Source organism: Opisthocomus hoazin, chromosome 7 (genome assembly GCF_030867145.1).
Source record: "Opisthocomus hoazin isolate bOpiHoa1 chromosome 7, bOpiHoa1.hap1, whole genome shotgun sequence".
Taxonomy (NCBI): Eukaryota; Metazoa; Chordata; class Aves; order Opisthocomiformes; family Opisthocomidae; genus Opisthocomus; species Opisthocomus hoazin.
Window position 1 is genome coordinate 31,670,591 of NC_134420.1, and position 21,970 is coordinate 31,692,560.

General features: G+C 49.1%; 1 protein-coding gene across 3 annotated transcripts in view; it reads left to right on the forward strand.

The window, feature by feature from the left end:
- The first annotated feature begins 513 nt into the window (after positions 1 to 513).
- TYRO3 (TYRO3 protein tyrosine kinase) overlaps positions 514 to 21,970 on the forward strand; it is a 43,686-nt gene continuing 22,229 nt past the window's right edge. The window contains exons 1-7 of one of the 3 annotated variants that reach the window (XM_075425473.1): positions 514 to 970; positions 4,069 to 4,252; positions 6,532 to 6,632; positions 10,751 to 10,921; positions 13,690 to 13,776; positions 17,908 to 18,023; positions 21,506 to 21,683. In XM_075425473.1, coding sequence (XP_075281588.1) covers positions 883 to 970; positions 4,069 to 4,252; positions 6,532 to 6,632; positions 10,751 to 10,921; positions 13,690 to 13,776; positions 17,908 to 18,023; positions 21,506 to 21,683 — 925 coding nt within the window. In that variant the 5' untranslated portion in view covers positions 514 to 882. The remainder of the gene's footprint in view (positions 971 to 4,068; positions 4,253 to 6,531; positions 6,633 to 10,750; positions 10,922 to 13,689; positions 13,777 to 17,907; positions 18,024 to 21,505; positions 21,684 to 21,970) is intronic. The other 2 variants (XM_075425474.1, XM_075425475.1) reach the window with 2 other exon arrangements.

Sequence of the window (21,970 nt, forward strand, 5' to 3'; positions counted from 1 at the left end):
GGCCGGCCGGGGAAGATGGCGCCGGGGGCGCTTCGTGTGTGAGGCGAGGGGCTGCTCGCCCCGGCGGAGCCTTGGCCGGGGAACGCTGAGCCCCGCTGGCGGCCCCAAGCCCTCCTCCCCTGGGAGGGTGCAGGGGGGCTGCCGAGGGGCCAGGCTGGCCGCCTGCTCCCCCATCGCTGCGACCCGGTTTCCCGCCCTGCCCGGTGCCCCGGTAGCCCCCGCGCATGCGGGTCACCCGCTGCCGCCGCCCCGCAAACCAGGCCGGGGGGCGCCGCCTCCAGAAGCCCCCTCGCCCGCCGCCCCCCTTCGCGCCCCGACCCCGAAGGGCCCGGCCCCCGAGCACGGCGCGAGGCGGGGGGCGACGGGGTCCGCTCTCCCCCGGTCCCGTCCCGGGGCGGCGGGGCAGGGGCGGCGGGCGCGGTGATTCGCCGCTTCGGGGGCGGCGGGCGCCCGGGCTCATGCATATTCATGAGCGTGATGTCAGAGGGGGAGCACAGCGCGCGGTGGCCGCCCGAGAGCGCCATTTCCTGGAGGAGAAGGCGGCGGCTGAGGAGGGACGGAGCGACCGACAGACCGACCGACCGACCGACCCGCGCGGAGGAACCGCCGAGCGGCTGTGCGCCGGCAGGGGGAGACCGCCCGGCGGCGGCGCCCGGAGCGGACCCGGACCCGGACCCGGGCCGTCGCCCCCTCCTCCCGTCGCTTGCCCCGGCCGGAGCCGCGGGCAGAAGTTTGAGCGTCCCCGCAGCCTCCCGGGAGGGGAGAGCGGTGGCGAGCGGCGACGCGGGGCTCGCCGCCGCCGCCTCCGCCGCCGCCTTGCGCGGGCGGTAGGAGCCCCCCGCGGCGCCGGGAGCTGGGGGGGAGGATGGTGGTGCGGGAGCGATGGAGCTGAAGCGGAGCATGGCGATCCCGCGGCTCCTCTTGCTGGGACTTTGGGCTGCGGCGCTCCGGGACGTCGCCGCCGTGGCAGGTGAGAGGGGCGGACAGCCCGCCGGCGGGCGGGGAGGGGCGGCGGGGTATGGCTCCCGCCGGTGGTTGGGTCCCCCCGCGGGCACCCCCCGCCGCGCCGCTCCGCGGGTGTCGGCAGCCCGCTGGGGGCGACCGCCGGGCGCGGGGCTGGGTGCCCGGGGGCCGGCCGGCGGGCAGGGGCGGCCTGGGCGGGGTCCGCCCGGAGCGGCGGCCTCGGGGCCCCGGGCGGCCACAGGCGGGGGTCGGGGCCAGCTGCGTGGCGCCCGGCGGCAGCCCCTGCCCGGCGCCGGTCGCCGCGGAGGGAAGCCGGGCGCTCAGGCGTTGCTGGGCGGCTTGTGGTGGTTTTTTTCCCTCCTGAATTCGCTGTCCGAAGTTTCGGCCCCGAGTCGGCGGGGAAGGGCGGCGGGCCAGAGCCCCTGGGCGCCCCGGCGAACCCCTCGGCGGGCGGGCGGGGGCCGCATCAGGGTCCCGAGGAGCCGACAGCCCCTCCCCGGGCGCGCGTGGGTAGGCAGCTGCCTCTCTCTCCGCTCCCAGACCATCCTCACGAAAAACACGCTGCTGTCCCTAGGTATCAAAGTATTCAGAGATGGCAAGTTTTAAAAAAAAACCAAAACCCAGAGATGACACATATTTTGACAACTAAGTATATCTGTTTGCTGTCAATTCAGTCTGACAACTGGTTGATAAGAAATTTAACAGAATTTTGTTTCCTAGCTATACGTTTCAAATCCCGCAGCTCTGACAGGTAGGCTTGGAGGAACCTCGTTCGATGAGATCGTTTCTTGCACTGGCAGGAATGTTATCAGATGAGAAATCGTGAGTGGGAGAGTAGAAGGAGGGATAGGTGGAAATTAAAATCCGTGTTGGCCTCCTGTGTTAATCTTCCTGATACCTGCGGGAAGAGATGCTGCAGCTAAAACTGGATTTTTGTCAAAAACCTGTGAATTTATTAAAAAATCCCTGACCTGTATTTGTTCATTTCAGTGGGTCTTGATGGAGGGATTATACTTGGGTGATGTGGAGAATTACAGGCTGAACGCTTGTACTGTATATTAATTTCCTACATCATTAATTTGTATAGGAACTGAAAACCATAAAGGGTCTCTAACAACACTTCTTTGTTTAATTTGTGGCTAACTCTTTCAGCAGGGCAGTCTGAGGAAAGCCAAGTAGTTTGCTTTTCCATGAAGGCACCTGTAATGAAAGTGCCTGTCCATTTGTGCCTGCATTCAGCAGCCTGGCTACATCAGTTTTCTTTAACGCAGAGAGAGCTGCTATGAAGCTCTCGTGTTTTATTCCAGTATTGTGAGTGGTGAAGAGGAGGATGTTTTCTGGCATGCACTGAGACATGTAATTTGTGTTACAGATGAGTTAAGTAATCCGAGGTTAGATCATCCTCACCCAAGGTGATTAAATCCTTAGCCCAGCAAATGAGCTGTAGCAACTAAACTGAAATAATCATCTCACCACTTTTCCAATGCTCTCTGTGAATTGGCCAAATTAATAACAGCAGATAGAAAGGCAAAGACTGAGTGTGGGAAACCTGCTGTTAACAGGCCGGGGGAACAAAGTACTCCTGCCAGTGTTCTGGAATTGCTCCCGGACCACTGGTGCTCTGCTGGGTACCGGCGGCAGAGCGTGGGCTGGTCCCGCAGCGCTGGCTCCCGCTTCTTCCAGCTGTTACAGCTGCGCTGCAAGTCGCTCCGCTGCTGCTCTGCCCTCCGAGGTGGTGCCTTTGTGGCTGTGGGAGGGTGGTGTGTGGGTGAGAAGGGAAGTGGCACGTGAGAAATCACTGTATTTGGTCACCAGTAAGGCTGTAACAGAGTTCAAGAGCAACAGAGCTCCTTACTTAGCAGCACTGTGGATTTCACAACTGGCATTTTTCTGTCTGGCTCTGTAGGCTAGTGAGGCAGCCTGTGAGAAGCTGACCAGCCGGTGAACTGGGTGCAGTTGTAATGTGTTGTGATACGTGGCCGTACAAGAGCGGCAGAGCGGTGGAGTCATTTGTTTCTAAAGGGTGTAGAGGCTGCTGCCAGGGCGTGATATTGAACTCGGCTAGACCTGTTCTGGTCTGTCAGTCTTGTGCCACTGCATAGGAAACGGCCAACTCTCCCTAACAAAACTAACTTTATGTTTATTTCCCACCTTCCTGCTTTCTCACGGTCTCCTTTGATCCTCTGGTTCCGTCTGCGTATGCCTTTCTTTCTTGAACGTGCTTATATAGCTGGCTTCCGTGTTTTCTCATGGTAACACATCCCATATATTCGCTTCTGCTTGAGGGAAACACTCCCCATCCACCCACACATGTAACAGTGCTCCGGGCCAAATTCCGATCACTTGTGTCTGTGTAAACCTGAGCAGCTCCACTGACTCTGGCCCTGCTGCTCTGGGGTCGCAACTATATAGCTCTGTGTATAATGTGGTCCTTTGGCGGGACTGAAGGATCAGGGAGGCTCGTTTGAGCACACGCCCACATCACCCGGCAGAAATATCTGTTCTGTATACAGTTCTGCTCCTCGGCGCGGTGTGCTGCGGAATAGGCTTTGCTTTCACGGGTTTTGCAAATTGCAGAGAAGCTTTCTGTAATGCAGAGGAACAGTGTATGCTGAATAACGAGACATAATTGATTCCTTCTCGTATCCCAGCTCTTTACAAATGCATACAATGGAGGAAGCACGATGATTCCTTAGCAGCGCAGGACTGCCATAGCTGAAATTCAAGCCTGGGGAAAAGAGGGAGGTGTGGTTCTGTGTTAAGCAAACACGCTTGGCACTGCTGGATCACTGACACGATGAAGCCCCCAGCATTTCTGTCTGGCTCTGCCTGGGCGCTGCTCTGTAGGAGCTCACGCTGCTGTTACATGAGTTGGAAAAAGCCCCATGTACAGAGTGAGCCACCGCTTTTCTCCAGCTGTTGTGCTTTCAGTGCTTGCCTTTGACTGTTGCTTAGCAGGCGTAGTAGAGCAGTGCTGAGACTAACAGACCCCTCTGCAGTGTGTGCTGGTAGGGTGTGTAATTCCAGACCACCAACCTAGAGTAATTTGCTGTACTCCAACCCCCCTTCTTCTGGGGGTGGGGCGGAGTAGTATTTTTTTTTTAGGTATGAAATTTACGGGATCTCCAATCAAATTAAAGGTGTCCCAGGGTCAACCCGTCAAACTAAATTGCAGCCTCGAGGGAATGGAAGATCCCGAGATGTTGTGGATCAAGGACGGAGCAGTGGTGCAAAGCGTAGACCAGGTGTACATTCCAATAGATGAAGAACACTGGATCGGCTTCCTCAGGTACAACAGGTGCAGAGAAGGAAGAGTATCGTGGAAACTATTGCACAGTTTTCTGCTGTCAGCTATATGTATGCAACTGCAGTGCCCTTGGCGGGGCAGGGTCCTTAGGTCTGCAGTTCAGTTCGTGGCAAGGGCATAACTGAGAGCAGAACTGAAGCCACTGAAGGCTGAGATTTTACGCACTAGAACCATACTGGTTCCCTGACTGCTGTGGTGAGAGGTGCTTTGCTAATGCTTGTGATGCTTGAGACGTAACTTCAAGGTGAAAGGATGTTCTTGCCTTGTTTGTTCACCTTGTTCTGCTGTGCAGCAGGAGGACGAAGGTCTGACTTATATAAATAGGTTTTCTCTCTTGTACTCATTCTGTTCTCTTAGTCCCTCTCTTGAGCTGTCAGTCTGCCTAAAGGGTGAGGATTGTTGATTGAAATCAGAGTCCCAGGACTACCTCCCCTTCCTTTTTTGGGGGAGGAGTGTTTCTCACCTGAACCATCCCCAAGTCATTTTGCAGAGACTTTGCTAATGTATTTACACTACGTGGTATCAGTCCTGCCTCACTCAGCTTCGCAAAAACTCTCCTCTGCAAAACAGCTCACTGTGCCTTTATTTCAGCAGAAGAGGGATGTCAGCTAGTTCTGGAAGTACTGAGTTAAACAAGACCCAAGATTCTGCTCTGGCTTTTTCTGTGCAGAAAGAGAGCTTGTACAAGCAAGCATGCCATCACTGAGAGGGCTCAAAACTGTTGACTGACTGAGAATCACTCTTCCCTGAGCTCTGGCTTCATCTCCCATTGGATTTCTTGGATTGACATTGCATGGAGTCTTCAATTCCAGCAACTAAAAGTCTCTGTGTGCTAAAGCTTGTCTGTATCTGTACCCAGTAGAACTATTGCGTAACATTACACTGTGGAATCAGTTTATCTTGAAACTATACCATTTTCTTCCCCATGGTTCCACTAGTTAAACTCTCTTCGCCCCTCACAATCTCTCAGTCTGATCTCCTTTCTCACCTCTTGCTTTCCTCCACTGAGGACTTTCTGTAGCACCAGGGCTAAGTTAGGGTGCTAAATGTAGATGTGTCCGTATCTTTTTCTCCTTTTTCCTTTCTCTTCCTAAAGTGATCATTTCTACCACCCACTGTGTGACTCTCTGCTGCGATCGCTGAGTTTCAGAACATGCGGCTGGATGGGCAGGACAGCTGATGCCGTTTGAAGGTACAGCTCTGAAAATCAGGCTGTAGTGGGCCCATTTTGTGCATTTCAGCAAACACTCTCCCTTTGCCGTCTTCCTTCCCGAGACGTTCTTCCCCTTCCCCAGGGCGGACTGCTAGTGTTAGAGAGGCGGGCATCAGACCTGCCGAGGATCCCTGCATGGCAGCAGACACATGGCTGCACATCCTGCGGCGGGCAGCCGACATTGATACGTTGACAGGCGCTCAGAGTCACACTGGTGCCTTTGGTAGCTGAGACCTTGTTGCTCTGGGACCAAATTCTGCCCTTACTCGCCACGCTAGCCTGGTGTTGCAAAAAGCAGTGAGGAAACTGCAGATTTCCAGCGGTGGAGCGAGGCGCAGAACTTCTCCCCTGAACTGGAGGCCTGCGACTTGAATGCTGCTCGGTCCCCGTGGCTGCCTTTCCCTGCTTGGATGCGTCTTCTCGGAAGGGGAGCTGATGCTGAGCAAGGGAGGGCACAGAAGAGTTCTCAGGGTTTGCAGTAGGCCAGCGTAACCCCTTGAAATCACAAATGGAGAGGCCCAAGGAGTTTTGCAGTGTGAGGCGCTCATGGGATAAGAATAACACTGAGCGCAGTTGAGGCAAGGGGGGGCCTTTTCTGACCCATCTGCTCCTGGGTGAGGCTGTCACCAGTCCTGTCACCTGAATGAGGCGAAACAGTCGGGCTCGTTGGCGGTTTGTGATTTGGAGCTTCCTGCTAGCTTGGACATTGTAGGCCAGGCTGTTGCTCTGGAAGGCTAGCTAGAGTCATGATTCAGGATCGAGATGACCAACCCCTCCCTGTCCTCAAAGGACACGGATGACGGGTTTTCTGTGGTGACGTTTTGGAGGAAGGCTGTCTGCTCTGCTGAGAATTCCCTCCACCCACTTCAGAGAGGAGCCTCCCGTCTCTGCTGCTCTGCCACGTGCTTCATGCTGGCTCGCTGTTGCCCTGCTCCCCAGAGCTGGCTGCGTCTCCGTGCATCTGGTTTGCCAAACACTGGAGGGTCCTTTGGGGCAAAAACATGCTTTATCCACATAAAATATCGATATGGCTTTTGACTTTTTTCAGCTTGAAATCCGTCGAGCGGACAGATTCTGGGAAGTACTGGTGCCAGGTTGAGAACGGGGGGAAGAAGGAAGAATCACAGCAAGTGTGGCTCATAGTGGAAGGTAAGGAGGAGTAGTAGTAGTGACGGTTTCCTTCCAGGGCTGACCCACCAATATGCTCTAGGTGAAAGTGGTGAGAGCAGATTGCTCCAGTGACAGGCTTCGTGGCTGTGAACTGCATTGCTGCTAACTGCGGTGAGATCGCTACAGAGCAGGAGTAAGAAGTGGTAGGAGAGTAGCTCGAAGGAGAGGAGCTGTGAGTTTATTACCTTCTGTGTTTATTTTGGCACATTAGGAAATGAGTGAAAGATCCTTTCATGTACACACATTTCCTTCCAGCCCCTCGATCAGTTGTTGCTTTGGTCTCCAAATAAATCGTAGAATGGCAGGATGGTTCAGGTTGCAATGGATCCGTGGGGATCATCTGGTCCAACCCACTTCTCAAAGCAGGGTCACGGCCTGGTTCTGTGTATCAGCCAAACAGGTCTTTGAGGGCAAGGTACAGTTTTAGCCCAATTCTGGGAGTTTCAGGAGAAGTGCTGTACATCAGCACTTCCTAGCCGTGACGGTTCCATGTGGCGCTGTTTTGTCCGGTCTTGTCTGATAAAGAATAACTTGCGCCTGATTGCTCAGAAGTCACCCAAGGCAGAGTAGATTAGATTGGTGGCTTGTGACTGCCTCTGGTTTCATTTCCCTTGAGCCACGATCGTGTTAGATCCTCAGAAGCCAGTAGTCACAAGGTGGCTTAGTATTTGCTGAGGAAGTTGACAGGAACAGTGTAATTGCAGCAAGAAGTGGCTTTTTTGGATGCAATTGGGAGGTAATTCTGGGCCAGAGCTGAATCGACAGTCTTAAAAAGGGAGAGTGAGGAGGGTGTCTTGGGAGGCGATTTGGTCTGGGTGGAGTTTTACAGCAAAGGTCTCGCTCATTCAGAGCTATGAAAACATTCATAGCAGTTGTCACAGGAAGAGGAACACTTACCTGCTGCCTTCCACAAATCCAAGGCTTTTATCAACCTAAACTTTCAGGTGCAGTTTCAACTGGAGAACATTGTTTACAGTTTAAAATGCTCTCTATTGTGCAGGGTTTCTATTTCTATTCCAGTTACCATGGCCGGCCCCGGAGGTGGCTGTGTTTGCATGGTGGATGCATTAGGAGTGATTGGGTAGCTCAGTGTGCTAAGCCATCTGAAAAACAAAGGAGCCCTTCTGGATAGCACAGGCAAAAAATACCAAAATCACAAAAAACAACTGCAGCTAGGTGAGGGGGACTGTTGAGAATGAAGGCCAAAGCTTACAGTGGAAGCATAAGCTAAAGAAATGCAACTAGTCACCTTTGTGAGAAAAGCAAGTACGGCAGAAGCTAGGTTAAACTTGAACTGAGCATGTTATCATGTGAAATGGGAGTTAGTGGAAAAAAAATTAAAAATTAGCATGCAGTGATAAGGAGTGGGTTTTAAAAAATGTGTCAGCTGTTAGTGTAAGAAGACACTGGGGAATGCAAAAGCCTGTCAGTCGCACTGTCACTGTTATCGCTGTATATATTTCTTCCCTGGACATAACACCTTTGTCTAGAAGCAGTTGCTGTATTGATAACAATTGTTGTCCTCTTTTGACACGGAGAGGGTCTTTACTCTGGTCATTTGCAGCCTTCCGTAGGTGCTCATATGCTTCAGTGTGCCACACAACAAAAGTGTGGACTGCTGGTGATCTAACTTAAAGTGAGCTTGGATGGATTTCTATGCTGTTCAATATCTGCCTTGAGACCCAGTTAGGTAGTCTGTATCAGGCAGAATTTGTATTGATGGTGTTTGAACTGTGTCTTTAATACAGCTAAAATGTTTGATCTTATGAAATACTCCTCAGAATTTACAAAGTCATTTGGAAACTGTTTTCAGGTTTAGAAACTAGACTCTGGCCTTACCAAGAACATGATAGCGTTTGATGCCTGGAGAGGTAATCTAAGTGGCACACTGTGGAGTGTGACTACCTGAAAAATAAGGATTATGTTTCTTACAGACGTTTCCCTCTGAAATTACACCTCTGACCGTGTGGCTGTTCCTGGGGCTGCTAGCCCATGCTGTGGCTACAGTCGGTGCCCCAGCCACACCTGTATGGACCTGAATTAACACTGTCTAAAAACTGAGCTGTAGAAGAAAATTTGCCCTGTAGGACAGATGCCAGCTTGCAACAGGGAATAGACAGGCTCATTTCCTTGCTTTGCCTCTGATTTTCTGGCTGCTGGCTGCTCAGTGCCTCCATGGCGCGTCGGGAGACAGGGGGGTGCCGGCACTCGCCTCTTGTACCAGGAGCTGGGAGGCTAAATGTGTCGCAGACAGTGAGGTGTCAAGGTAACATTCTTAGAGGGGCAGTGCAAGTTCCAGAGCTGGATGAGTCAGCTGCACTCCCTGAACTATGAGAGGTTTTTAATTGTCCTCTTGTCTGATCTGGTTAGCTGCTCCCAAAGTGAGAAAACCTGCTGAGCTGGGCAGGATCCTCCTGAAGAGTTAGCTTGGGTGCCATGGCAAAGGGACAGGAGGCAGGGATACTGCTCACAGGTAGGAGAAACAATGGTATTTTCCCTTCTTATCTTCCTTGGAGAAGGGAGGGCAAAGCAGGCTTAGGTGTCACAGCTAGTATCAGGAAAGTTTATTCACTTTTATTGTTTCTGTATGACTGCAATAAAAAGTGAAGTAAAGTGTGTAAGCAAAAAGAAGCAGTAAATCATGATGTCCTGAGCATTAGCCTGTGCATCATTCCTGGGGTGACCTCTTTTTAGACCTGTTGTAGTTTGCTCATTTACCTGCTGCTCTAAAGGGGGTGGCAAGGAGGTGAGGACGGCGCGGAGAGATTGCCACCTGACAGTCACAAACAGCGACTGGACAGTCAGCGAAAGACCAAGGACACCGCTTCCAGCTGAAGTATAGGGGAGATGCCAAGCCTTAGGCTTCCATACGCTTTTTTAAGCACCGACATTAATTACCTGCTATTGGGGGTGCTTAGCATCTGCCACGCCAACTGGAGCCTCTCGGGCCTCTCATCTTTGGCCAGGGACAGACAGCGTAACTTAAGCATGCGAATGCACAATGTTGTTGGTTCCTCTGTTTCTGTGAGGCGGCAGATCAGCGATTTCCACAACACACTTTTTCCAGCTGAGAATATCTCATTTTGGTGTTGACGCAGTGGGTAGCAACTGTGCTTGATGCCCAGTGTTTTGGCAATAAAAGGGAACTCAGCGTTTCTCTGGGCCTTCAGCTCCTCCAGCAGCCATCAGAAGCACGCACCAGCTGTCCTGAGGGTCAGCTCTGGTGCTGATGGCTGGTGGATTTTGTGTCACTGGTTTGGAGCATTGAAACCACAAGAGGAACCACATCTCTTGCTGCGCTGAGTTACGCTCAGCTATTGCCACTTAGAGATGGCCTGAGGTAGTTGGCATTGCAGCTGCGTTTTGCTCCCTACGGGCCCAATCTAAGGCCTGTTGTACCAAGCAGGAGTCTTTCCACGGTGGGGAACAGATAGTTATCAAGAGAGCTGTGTCCATGGATAGCCTTCAGCTCTGGAATGAATTGTCCCTGACTCCAAGGCAGCCTGGTTCTTGTGGTGTCAGAGCATGCTGGAAGGCAGTTCCAGTCAATTAAGCTGTGAAGAGAGCATTGCAAGTGATCCCAGCCTCTCACCGGGGGAATTCTTTCTTCATTTGTGGGTTAGTTACAGCCGCTAGTTCAACACATTCACAAGCTTCAGTTTTTAATGCATGGCAAGAATTATCTGCCGCTGGATTAGCTGTCTTTTAAAGTGCTGTCTGCCACCGCCGAAGTTATTGACTGTCGCCTTTTCAAACACCAGTCTCTCCAGCTGAAAAATTGAGCCAATGCTGCCACTAAAAGCTACTTCATAGGGGAGTCTTCAGGGAGACTCAGTGAAAGAGGTTTTTCAAAGGCATTTTGGGAAGCAAGCACTCTTTTGTCTCTGACTTCTTCTAATTGGAGTATGTAAACATTCATGCCATGAGGTGATCCAGCATATCTGACCCTTGGTTCTTGTGAAGGGCTTGGAGGGAGTCCGATTAGGCGTAGGGGCAGAGCAGATGGGTGTCCAGTGTTGGGCACTGGTATTAGTGGAAGTAACCAAGAGATAGAAGGAGTGTCTCCAGTTATTATCACTTGTCTGTTGCTTTTCTAGGTGTGCCCTACTTTACTGTGGAACCTGAGGATGTATCCGTGTCCCCTAATGCCCCATTTCATATGACCTGTGCTGCTGTTGGTCCCCCTGAACCAGTGACAATTGTGTGGTGGATGGGAGACTCTAGAGTGGGGCTTCCAGACATCTCCCCCTCCATCTTAAATGTGTCAGGTAAGGCTGCTGCCAATGCAGGGGATCACTTTGAGCATCAGAAGAGGAGAGCTCTCTTCTGATCATGCCTGGTGACACTGGGTAACCACATAGTGTGAGAATCATCCTTGACTGTACGTTGAGGGCTGAGAGTTCATGATCACATACAAAGCCGTATCATCTTGAGGGGTGATCGTTGCTCTGCATGTTTTCTGCTGGCTTCAGGCACGCAAGCTCTTGCAGAGCTTGGATGGGGCTGGCACTGTGATAAAGATGCTGCTGGATGGGTGATGCGTTGGGTGCCTCTTTTGTTCCACCTTGTGGAGGGTCTTCATCATTATATTAACTGACTCTGCTGGTGACATTTGGCTTGGAAATCTCCAAGCATTCACATGTAGCAGATGCCACCTCCTCCTTCTGTGCACAGCCATGTCACACACTGCTTTCCCCTCTCTTCCTCCCGTCTGTGCTTGCAGGCTTGCTGGGTGCTCTTATTAAAACCTGACTGCCTCGTGATTGTTCAACCCTTCTAGAGTGGTTGTATTGGTGCTGAAGTGGGCTGGTTGATACCTCAGGGTTTGCCCCGGAGTGGGCACTAGGTGCATGGTGGTGAGACTTGCCTTCCCCAGCAGCATCAGCTGAAGACCTCACGAGGGAATAGGTGTTCGGGCCGCTCTTCAGCTCACTTTCAGGGGAGGGCAATGTATCTCTACCAGGACCTGACCGCAGCGGTTCTTGTGGTTACCTCCTAAAGGTAACTTCATTCTCACTTGTTGTCCAGCAGCTTGCTGTTACTTCTTCTCTTTGCTGCCGTTTTATTATTCTCAGCAGCCCTGAGCCAAAGTTGAACTAGCTATTTAGAAAGAAAAGGTTTTATGACTGAGAGTCATCTCTGGGGCCTTTTCATCGGTATTAATACAGTTACACCCAGGGAGAATTTCTGTATATCTTTGGCCATCCTTTGAGCTATCCAGTCCCATTAAACCTTTCCTTAGAACCTAATTTATATGTAAATCAAAACCTGGTTTGTGATTTGCAATGGTTTATCATCTGCTCCCTCTCTTACGTAGCCACTCGACGCTGTTCCAAGTTGGAAGTGAAAACTGCTCCCTTATTATATAATCTGCCTGTTGAAATGGAAATCGAAAAGACTGATAGTCAAGAGGGGAAAGACAATAAAAAAATAGTCTCCCTTCCTCCACTGAACTCATCCCATGGGGCCTCACAAAACTTCTGTCATTGTGGGGCAGTGGCATAGGGGCCTGAAGAAGGGCGCCTGCTCCTAGTGATTCTCCAGATGAATTGCTGTTATATATATTCGTCACCAACACCTTTCTTTGCCCCTTTCAGTGTTCTTTGGGATGTCCCTTGGGCAGATCTTGTCTTTGCAATGGAAAAAATGTAGCAAGACACAAGCTGCATGGTCAGATTGCCAAAGCATGTCAAAAAAGACAGTTGGTAAGAAAACATGCATTGGTAGGGAAAGAAAGTATCAAATTCTGAAGAAAATAGTAATTAAATACTGGCTAGAAAGCAGACATTTAGAAGGTTCAGCAAGCAGTTGATTTGGCAAAAGGATTGTGGTATCTGGGAAGCAGTGCTGGCAATGGTGTTAGAGAGCAAGGAGATCTCGGTTTGTGGTGTGTTTTGTGTTTTCCTCAGGGCAGGGCTGTGTTTGGTTCTGTCTTTGGGACAGAACGCATCAGGTGCTGCTGTGCTCTGCTGCCTGGCCTTCAGCCTGCTGGCAGCATTTTCCTCTGCTTCACTGGGGTGAGTGGAAGTAGCTGAAATACTTTCCTGTTTCGTTTTATAGCGGTCCCTCCTCTCTTCCACTACACCTTAACAATGCCATTAATCTCTGGCTTGGGAGATGAATCAAAGGGCAAAGACAGACACTGTGCAAGCTGCTCCATGAAGCTGGGAAATCTTTTTCCCTCCTAAACTATATGCCCATAGTGTGCCAATCCTTAGCTCTTCTCAGATAGAGCCATGTAAAGCAACTGAGGGCCAAGTCGAGTGAAAATGTATGCTGGATACTCTGCTCCAGGCAGCTTTGCAAATCTGTCTCAATTCTGATTAATTTATGCATCTTGGAGCAGCCGGACATCAGTATGATGCCATGTTCAGTCAGGCCCTGTGGGATGGATGGATGCTTGCTCACAGAAGAGAGGGAGCGTAACCCTCACTTGTGTTGTGTCACTCTTGGAAAGTGCATCAGTGCTGGTGCAGTAGCATTTTACTTCACCTTCCTTTGTGTGTCTTCAAAATTCTGATGCAAGGTGAGGAACAGGTGGGCATTAGCTTGAAATCTGCAGTGTCTGGTGGGAAGTTTGCCTTGGCTTATAGCCCAGTTAGGAGATGGCTGTTGCTCAGGTGGCAGGCTGAGGTCCAGAGTGTTGGGCGTTGTGTGAGTTCCAGAGCGTTGGGTATTGTGTAAGAACATGGTTCAGCATGATCCTTACTCCAGAGATGCTCACCAGAATGTGAGAAGTGGACATCTACTAACTGAGCGCTGTGAGCTGCTGTTCTGCAAGATTCCTCCTTCTTTTCCAGTGCTTGCTGAAGCTACTGTGGAAGCTTTGCTGCATTGACACACTCTCTCCATTAAAAATGTGTTTAGCACGTTAATAACATTGAAATCCACATGCCTTTGATTGGCACCCAGCTCAGCCCTCCACTTGCCTGTGCAGCTTGAGCTGGATGTCACACATAATTGAAATGCTGCTGAAGGTCGAAGCTGGATTATATAGCTGTTTGTGTTTCCTTTCCTTTTCTTGGCTGATCTCCAGGTATTAATCAAAGCACAGTTTTCTCCTGCGAAGCTCACAACGTAAAGGGATTGTCTTCATCTCGGACAGCCACTGTTCAAATTAAAGGTGAGAGAGTGCAAGAGAATGGGCAAGGGACTTGGGTTTGCTCTCTGGGGAGGGAAAGTGGGGCTCCTGAAAGCGAGTGGGTTGTCTCAAAGCTGCCAGAAACCAGCACTTCTTGGAGCTCTCAGCAGTTGAAACAGTTCTTTGTGCTCCAACAGCAGCTCCTGCTTGCTATGCGGGGCTGTGCCCCAGGCTGTTGAAAATAAACCACATCTGATTTAGGAGTGGAAATGTTATGTCAAATAACAGTTTCTCCTTGGAGAGAGTCAGAGCAGTCAAATTGTGAGAGATGTAGCTGGATATAAATCTGTAGCTGGGGAAATCTTTCCTGCTTGGAGATAGATGGGTCGTGTTAGAGCTAAAGAGGCCGTTACTTCTGCTTGCTTCTATTGGTATCACATTAGATGCTGAAACAAGACAGAGAAGGCAATCACCAGTGGCCGATAAAGTCTGTTCATCCACACTGTTTATATGGATTTTACTTTTTCAGTTCTTTGCTCTTTAAAAACTCATTCAGAACAAATAATTCCTAGCCTTTGCATGAGCAGTTGCCATTTTGGAAGTCCCTAAGTTGATGTCACGTTTCCTCTGTTCATCCCGGTGACTGAAATGGGGATAATCAGAGCAATCAGCTCTTCCCCTCCTCTTCATGTTGTGGTGCTTCTGTATTTGAATATTTAGTCATGCTTTAATGCGCATTAAATGGCATGATTATCAGTTCCAGGCATGTCACAAAAAGCGTTTGTTCGAAGTGGTAGCTTATTGCTCAGTGTGAAAAAGAACAAGCATTTATGTCTGTGTCAGAACTCATGGTTGTATTAGCTAATATTCATTAAAGGACAGCTTAAAATCCAGTTGTAGATCTACTGCTCTTACAGTGTATTTTTCTTCAGGACATTGTGGTTACTGCTATGCCAAGAATGCAGTGTGCTGGACTAGTAAGATTTATAACTTAATTTAGAAACATTTGGAGTTGTTGCCTTAAAGGCTTGTCTACACAGGGGAATTAGTTGTTGTGGAATACATCTTCTATGGATATTTTTATCGTGGGATAGAATTTAGTTCACAAAGCTATTATGCTTTAAAAAATCTCATCAAGCCATAATTTGAAATAACATGTAGCATAAACAAGCTTTTTTCTTTTTTTAACGTTAACACAGATTTTTTTTTGGTTTTTAAACGATTAATAAGATGATGGGGTAAAGGCCTCAGAATTCTCATATTTCCCAGCATTTACATTTAGCCAAAACTGCTCCACAGGGGTCAATCATCAGCTAAAGAATCCACACAACCTATATGGGAGGGATGTGTCACTGTCACACACTTGTGCATGCACACACACACTTTTTAGAGCTAAGAAAAAGTAAGCTTAAGTGATTTGGCGAATGTTGCACCAGTGTGTGGCATGTCCTACAGACAAAAAAGCAGGTTTTAAATAGCAAGTTTGGTGCTGTAGTCATGTAAGTTCTAAGTGTAATACTCAGATATGTCTAAAAGAGTAGTTATAAACTTAGGGAAGTGATGAAGTTCTTGTGAAGAGCAGAAGCTTGAAGATGTAGTACAGCCCCTGTTAAAATTAAAGCAAAGTTCCTAACAAGGACATGAGCAGGAACAGGGGCAGGCATAGATAACGTTTATTTAGTCCTTGATCCAATTAACATGTGGACTTCAATGAAATTGCTCCTGGGAGTAGTTGCCCGCACATGCATGATCAGGGCCTTCCTCTCTTACACAGTTCCGTCTGCTAATGAGGACTCTCAAGTCTTTCTGCAATTTATTAAACAATTTGTTTCTTCTGTGTTTCCAGAGGCAAATATTTTTGCTAGGACATTTACAAACCATTAACATTTCTTCCTATTTGCTGCTGTTATTGTTTGTTACCTATGCTCTGTGGTGCCCACAATGTGCTGGACGTACTCCAAGCAGAAAATTACTGTTATTGTAGCCCACAGTCCCCAGCCGTGTACAAAGCCCCTTTGTTCCAGCCACTCTACAAGCACAGAGGAAGTTAACTCTCATTCTTTTAGTGCTCAAGGTCCTGTTTTCAGTCTGGCTTTGCTCTCCTTTGTCTGTGTGGCTAAGACTTCTAGTGTCATATCCCATGTTTCAGAAGCAGCCACCCAGAGTTTTTTCCCAATGGATGATGGAGGAGTGCATCTCTCCCTTCGACAAATTGCAGAGTTAAGGGAAGGTGCTAGCAAGCTGACCCTCTTCAGTGGCTGTCTCCATTACAGAGTAGATATGTTAGTGGTTGATTATTTCTTCTCACTGGCTCTATAGCCCTTTGTGCCTGCCATCCAGTGTTGAAAATTACATGTTGCTAAACCCAAAAGTTACAAGTGTGTTCACAAAAGACTTAAGGGCAACGTTTCAATGATACCCAAGGAAGTGGTGAAAGCAAGCTTCTTCCCTCCTCCCCACTCATAAAGATCTTACGAACCTGAATACCCAACATCAAAAGGGAAAGAAACCAAGACCCAGAAAAGTCTAAGGTAACTCACAAAGACCTTTCACTGAAAGACAAACAACTCACTGCCCATCTTCCATCCCAGACCTGTGCTCTGCTGCCCCGCCTCCCACCCGTACACACAGTTCTTATCTAGGTGGCAGCCCCCCTACCCTGGGTCCTGGTAACTAGTTAACCAGACAACAAAGGATTTATAGGGTGAATCTGTGGCACCATCTGTTTGCTGCCCCATCCTCTCCTCTCCTCTGTGGAGACCTGGGAAGGGGCTTTGGTCCGTGCATTTATTCTGCAGGATGGACCTGCAGAGATGCTGAACGCACTATTGTGGTTGTCCTCAGTGCAGTGAGAGACAGAGGTGCTCTCTGGCAGAGTAGAAGATGCAGCTGGAGGAATCCTGGTTTGCAAGTACTTTTCCACTGCTGCTTTCCACTGAATACAGCTTAGGAGAGGTGGAAAATTCGGTCTGTAGGCAGAGTCTTGTCCTGAGGACCTTTGGGTTTTTGGAAGAGGACTCCTGAGGGTACAATTTGTTGAGGTGCTGCAGTATAAGTATTACTCATGGCAGCAGCGTAGGATTTTTTAAAATGAGCAAAAGGTCAGGGGAGAGTATTCATAAAGCTGGTAATTTTTTCAGGAGTGAGCTGCCTAAATGAAAACAGTAACTATGTGGAAGTAACTATGTGGAATTACAGCAGGAGGGAAAGAGAAGGCAAGATGAGGATCCCAAAAGGAAGCCAAAGTGCTCGGATTAATGTGATGACACACCACAGTGCCCCTGCAGTGGCGGAGGTGTCTGGTCAAAGCGAGAGCCGGGGGGCAGCCCTCTGGTGCTGCTCTGTGGTGGTGGGAAGCACAAACATCTGGTTAAATGGCCAGTCTGGGAATCCTGGTCTTGTTCCTGGCTCTGCCCTAAATTTGTAGTGTGGTATCAGCCACGTAGTAGGCAACTCCCTTTGCGTCGAGTTGCCCCTCTATGAAACCGAGAGTGCTGTCTGAGTTTATTCATCCCAGGCCTGAAGGAGGCACAGTTGTCAGACCAGGCTCTGTCCCAGAGTTTTTGGGGAAGGGTTTTATAATGGACAGCTGAAGGCAGTGCTTTTGCGGTATGAAGGGTCTGAGGCAAATCCAGCTGCAGGGTGTTTGGGGCACTACAACAAGCCAACCTTTGACTGGTGTCTAATGCAAATCCAGCTGCAGGGTGTTTGGGGCACTACAAGCCACCCTTTGGTGCTGGCAGAGCTGGTTTTGGGGCTGGACTGAGAACCAGGGGAGGGATTTTAAAGCAGTGATTTGATTTACAGTGTAGGTCCACAGGCGATTGTGTGCGCAGGGCTGGGTCATGCATTGCAATGGAGGGAGCAGGGAAGAGGGCTGAGTAGCCAAGGTGTAAACATCACACACTGACCTTGCTGTCAGAGAGATAACCGATGCCTGTATGCATCAAGCAAGTACGCTGGACTGTTAAAGAATGGATGCCAATAGCTTGTTCAATGTTAAGATGAGAAGTTTCATTCACAACAGTCAGGGACACCCTCCAACGATGTGATATTGTATGATTTCTGTTAGTGATTTCAATGCATAATTTCCAGCCTTAAGCCTCTGCCATTTTCGTGTGAATACCTGCTCAGTTCTGTGTATACTGAAAGGTCTCTTTGTTTCCTTTGTAGCCATGCCTCTCCCGCCTCTCAATGTAACTGTCAGCCAAGTCACCAGCAGCAATGCCAGCGTGGTCTGGGTGCCGGGATTTGATGGCCACGCACCCCTCCATTCTTGCACTCTTCAGGTACGGCCCCTCTGGATTGTCTCCTGCGCTGTGTGAAGAGTGGGACTCCCCTGAGCCACGACACTGCTTGGGCTGTCGTTCACTTTCCTAACTTTTGTAGCAGTGTTTGAATTCTTATTCCACAGTCTTAAAACGCAGAGACTTAACAGGATGCAACTCAGGGCATACAGAGGTGCCAAAGAGCAGGACATGAAGTTTTGAGCATGAAGTGTCCAGTTGAGAATTTGAGACTGGCCCTGTTCTCCCTCCTGGCAGGTTATTGCAGACATCGTTTGCTCCATGGCAGCTACTCCACGCAGAGCATTACACTGCAGCACATGTGAAGCACATGCTGCTCTATGGGAAGCGCCCTTGCGTAGCTGCAGGGTGCTCAGGTGCCCTGCTAGCGTGGAGCAGCTGGCCCATGGTAAGTTGTTCCAGTGCGGGGCAGTGGCCTGTGACTCCCACGTGAGCTCAGCCCGCTGCTTTGTGGTGCCAGAGGAAATGCTGGGATCCGGACATCCCATTGAGCCCAAGGGATGAGGACCTTGCAAAGCATAGGTGCAGGAAAGGTGGGCATGATGGGGGCAGGAGACAGGCTGGGCTATTTGAGACAAAGTCAGGCCTACTTGCATGTTTCAGAGTAGTTTTAAGACCTGCTTCTGAAACTTCATTGATTTTCCATTGTCAAAGACCAATTCTGCCAAAAAAATTAAGGGTGATAAGATCCTTTAGCTCCAGTGGGTGCTGAGTACACAACATCTCTGAAAAACTGGACTGCTTCTTCAGGTTTCTGGGAACAATGGTACGTGTCCAGCTTCAGGCAGAGTTAGTTTCTTCCATTGTCCCAAAATCAGTGTTCTTTTATCCAGTGTGCAAAAAGCCTATCAACACACAGGGTTGAGATACTTGTTTATTTTATGTCTGTGCAGCGATGGGTGCTAGGTGGCAACTCCATAAAGCTTGCACACCTTTCTCCAGTACGAAGAGGTTTATGTACAGTTTAGTGTACAGTAAATTAAATATCATTGGCTATAGGCTTAGACATATCTTTTGACATAGTTTTATATACAATGTGCATGCCCTGGAGCCTGGGGGGGCTGCCTCTTTGAAGTTTGCTATTCAAGGTGCATTACTTTTAGCATTGTAATAATGAGGGTAGGTTACTTTTGAGCAGCTTGTTCCAGCAGTTTGCAAGTTAGCAGATGTTTCTCTTATCTTAGTACCTTGTTTTAATTACAACTGCTAGTCCTTATCAGTTCCTTTCGTTCTTTTGCTATCCTCCTCTTAGCTGTTTGTCATCACCTGCACCTTCTCCCCCCCATCCCAGCTGCAGCAGCGATGAGGTGGGGGGCAAGCGGCAGTACAACATCTGCTGGGAGTTAAATCCTTTCCCTCTGGCTTTCAGGGGTCGTTTGAGACCTGCTTGCTGGGGCATCGGCATTGCACACTGAACTGTAAAAACAGATCAAACAGCTGGTAACCGAGTGTCAAAAAGAAGTGGTGATTCCCGAAGCAGACCATGCAGACACAGCTAGGCACATTCCCCGTGGATTTATCTGCCAGGTGTGAATATTGGGCCGCTGTGCTTTTCCTACCCGATTACAGCAGCAGCCTGAGCTGGAGTGGAATTTCTGTGGGGTGTTGCCAGCTATGTAAAGGAGGAATGATTATAAACACAAGATATGCTGGAAGCAGCCTAGCTAATTTACTTGCAGTCCTCTTTTATTTGGGGAGGAAATGAGAGATTTCATGCTCCAGTGTTTGTTCCCTTTTGTAAGTAAAAAAAAAACCATCATCTTGTTTTAACTTACTGGCAGAAAAAATGCCTGAGTGTAGCTGGCCCCGGTCTCTGGGTTTTGTTGCTCCTTCTGTTCTTGTTCACAGTCAAAAATTGTTTTCTTCCTCCATTTTACAGTACTGAGTTATCTCCAGTTGGAACAGCCTATTCTCCAATGCTAATCACCCTGGGTTTTGAGTTCCCCCTCTCACTTTTGGCAGGGGCAGCGTTGGGGGGGATGGGACGTGTGGAAGGCAGGCTGAATCAGAGCAGCTCCGTTTCTGTCCACTCAGCAGCCTCTCAACCCTTTTCTAAGCCTTTTCTGTTCTGTTTGGGGAGGACGAAGTTCCTGTGTTTGGATGCGGGAGCAGTTGGTGACTTGGCCGTAAGCCTCCGCTGACGGAAAGCCGTGCTCCCTCCGTCTCCCACGTTGAGAGATCTTGTGAGAGACCACTGACCTACATTTCCCTGTGAAAATGCACACGCCTCTGGCTCCCCACGGTCGCACTTCTGCTCGGAGCCTCCCAGAAAGAGAGGGGGGATTGAACCTTGGCTGTGGTTTTCCAGCGCTCGGGAGTCTCAGCGGGTGCCCCAGGAGCACTGTGTGCAGACAGGCAGATTGCTTCTGGGGACAGTGTAGGGAATCGCCGTGTTTGCTGACTGTTAAGCCATGTTCCAGGGCATAAAGGGGGCAGATGTAAGAGCACCGACTGCTCAGGCTGCTGAACAGAAACACATCATCAAGCTGACAGGGTTTTACACAAAAGTCTGCTTGTTTTTTCCTTGCTTTGGATGACACTTGAGAGTGACCACAATATGCTTTTCTGTTAAGGAAACTTGAGATTCTTCTTTTTTGTTAGCCAAATCAGAGGGCCAAAAGTGTGCATGAGAATGAGCAGAAGGGCACGGAGAAAGGCTGCTATATAATGAATATAAGATCCGCTTGAGTGTTTCACTGCTGTCAGTACACCTTGCTTTTACTCCCAGCTTTGCTATTTCATATGCATTTGAGAAGAAAGATAGGCAGAGCCCGGGAGCTACACAGTGATTTCTGCTGTTGTCGGTACAAAAGCAGGAACATTGAACCTGTCTATGCGTTAAAAGCACACAGTGATATCAGATTTAAATTAACATTTATGTTGCTTAAAAGTTCAGATTTCAGAAGGGTTGCAGGAGTGGTAAGAAGTTTCTTTTCAGTTTAATTTGAAACAGTTTAGTTGAGCCAAGCCACCAGTGTCTGCCATGTCTTTAATCCACTACAAAATTGAAAATGTATAAACTTCTGAAAAAGGAGCTGAGAAAAAGGTGGCATGAGGCAACAGGGAAGTTGATCTGCCAGTTTTCATTGCCCAAATTTAGACAAGCCTCAGAAGCCAGCTGCTAGCCCTCAAAGCAACAAGCACATTTAGTTTTCTTTAAAGGAGATAATAATCAACAGTAGAATTTGCAATGTAGGTAAATAAATGTTTTAAAATATGGAATCAAATTTTCAGCTGGTGGAAAATTGTTGCACTGCCAGAGTTGTGAGAGTGATGTTACTTAAACCAAATAAAGGCATGGCTCATGGTTCTTAATTTGACAACTCCCTGTTCAGTATTTTAAACATCACTCTGGTACTATACCTATTTTTACACATTCCTAAATTATTAATGAAATGGATTCTTATCCCTGTGGACCTCTTAGTCATATGGTAACAGTCTTCTCTGTTTCACTCTTGGCACAGGTAGCTGAGTCACCAGATGGCCAGGAGGTCTCCACTGAAGTCATCCCAGTGCCCCCCTTTGCCTACGGCGTGCAAGGCCTGAAGCATTCCACCAACTACAGCGTTCGTGTGCAGTGCAGCAATGAGATGGGCAGCTCCCCTTTCACTGACAGGGTTTACTTCCAGACCCTGGAGCTTGGTAAGCAAGCAGCAGACAAGAACAGGAAAGCAGTTCTGAATCTGAAAAAGAGATGGTGATAAACTTCATTGAACTTCTCCTTGCTAATTCTGAAATGCAGGAAACTTTATACTGTTGAATTACTTGTCTGCTCTAAGGGTCTCGTAACACCTAACATGAAATAATAATATGCAGTTAAAGATGGTTAACAGCAGTGATGCATGATACACAAGCTGATCCAGCCAGGGGACTTCTGCATGCTGGGCATATGTCCCATTGGCTCTCTGAGGTTCTTGGGGTCTCGGAAA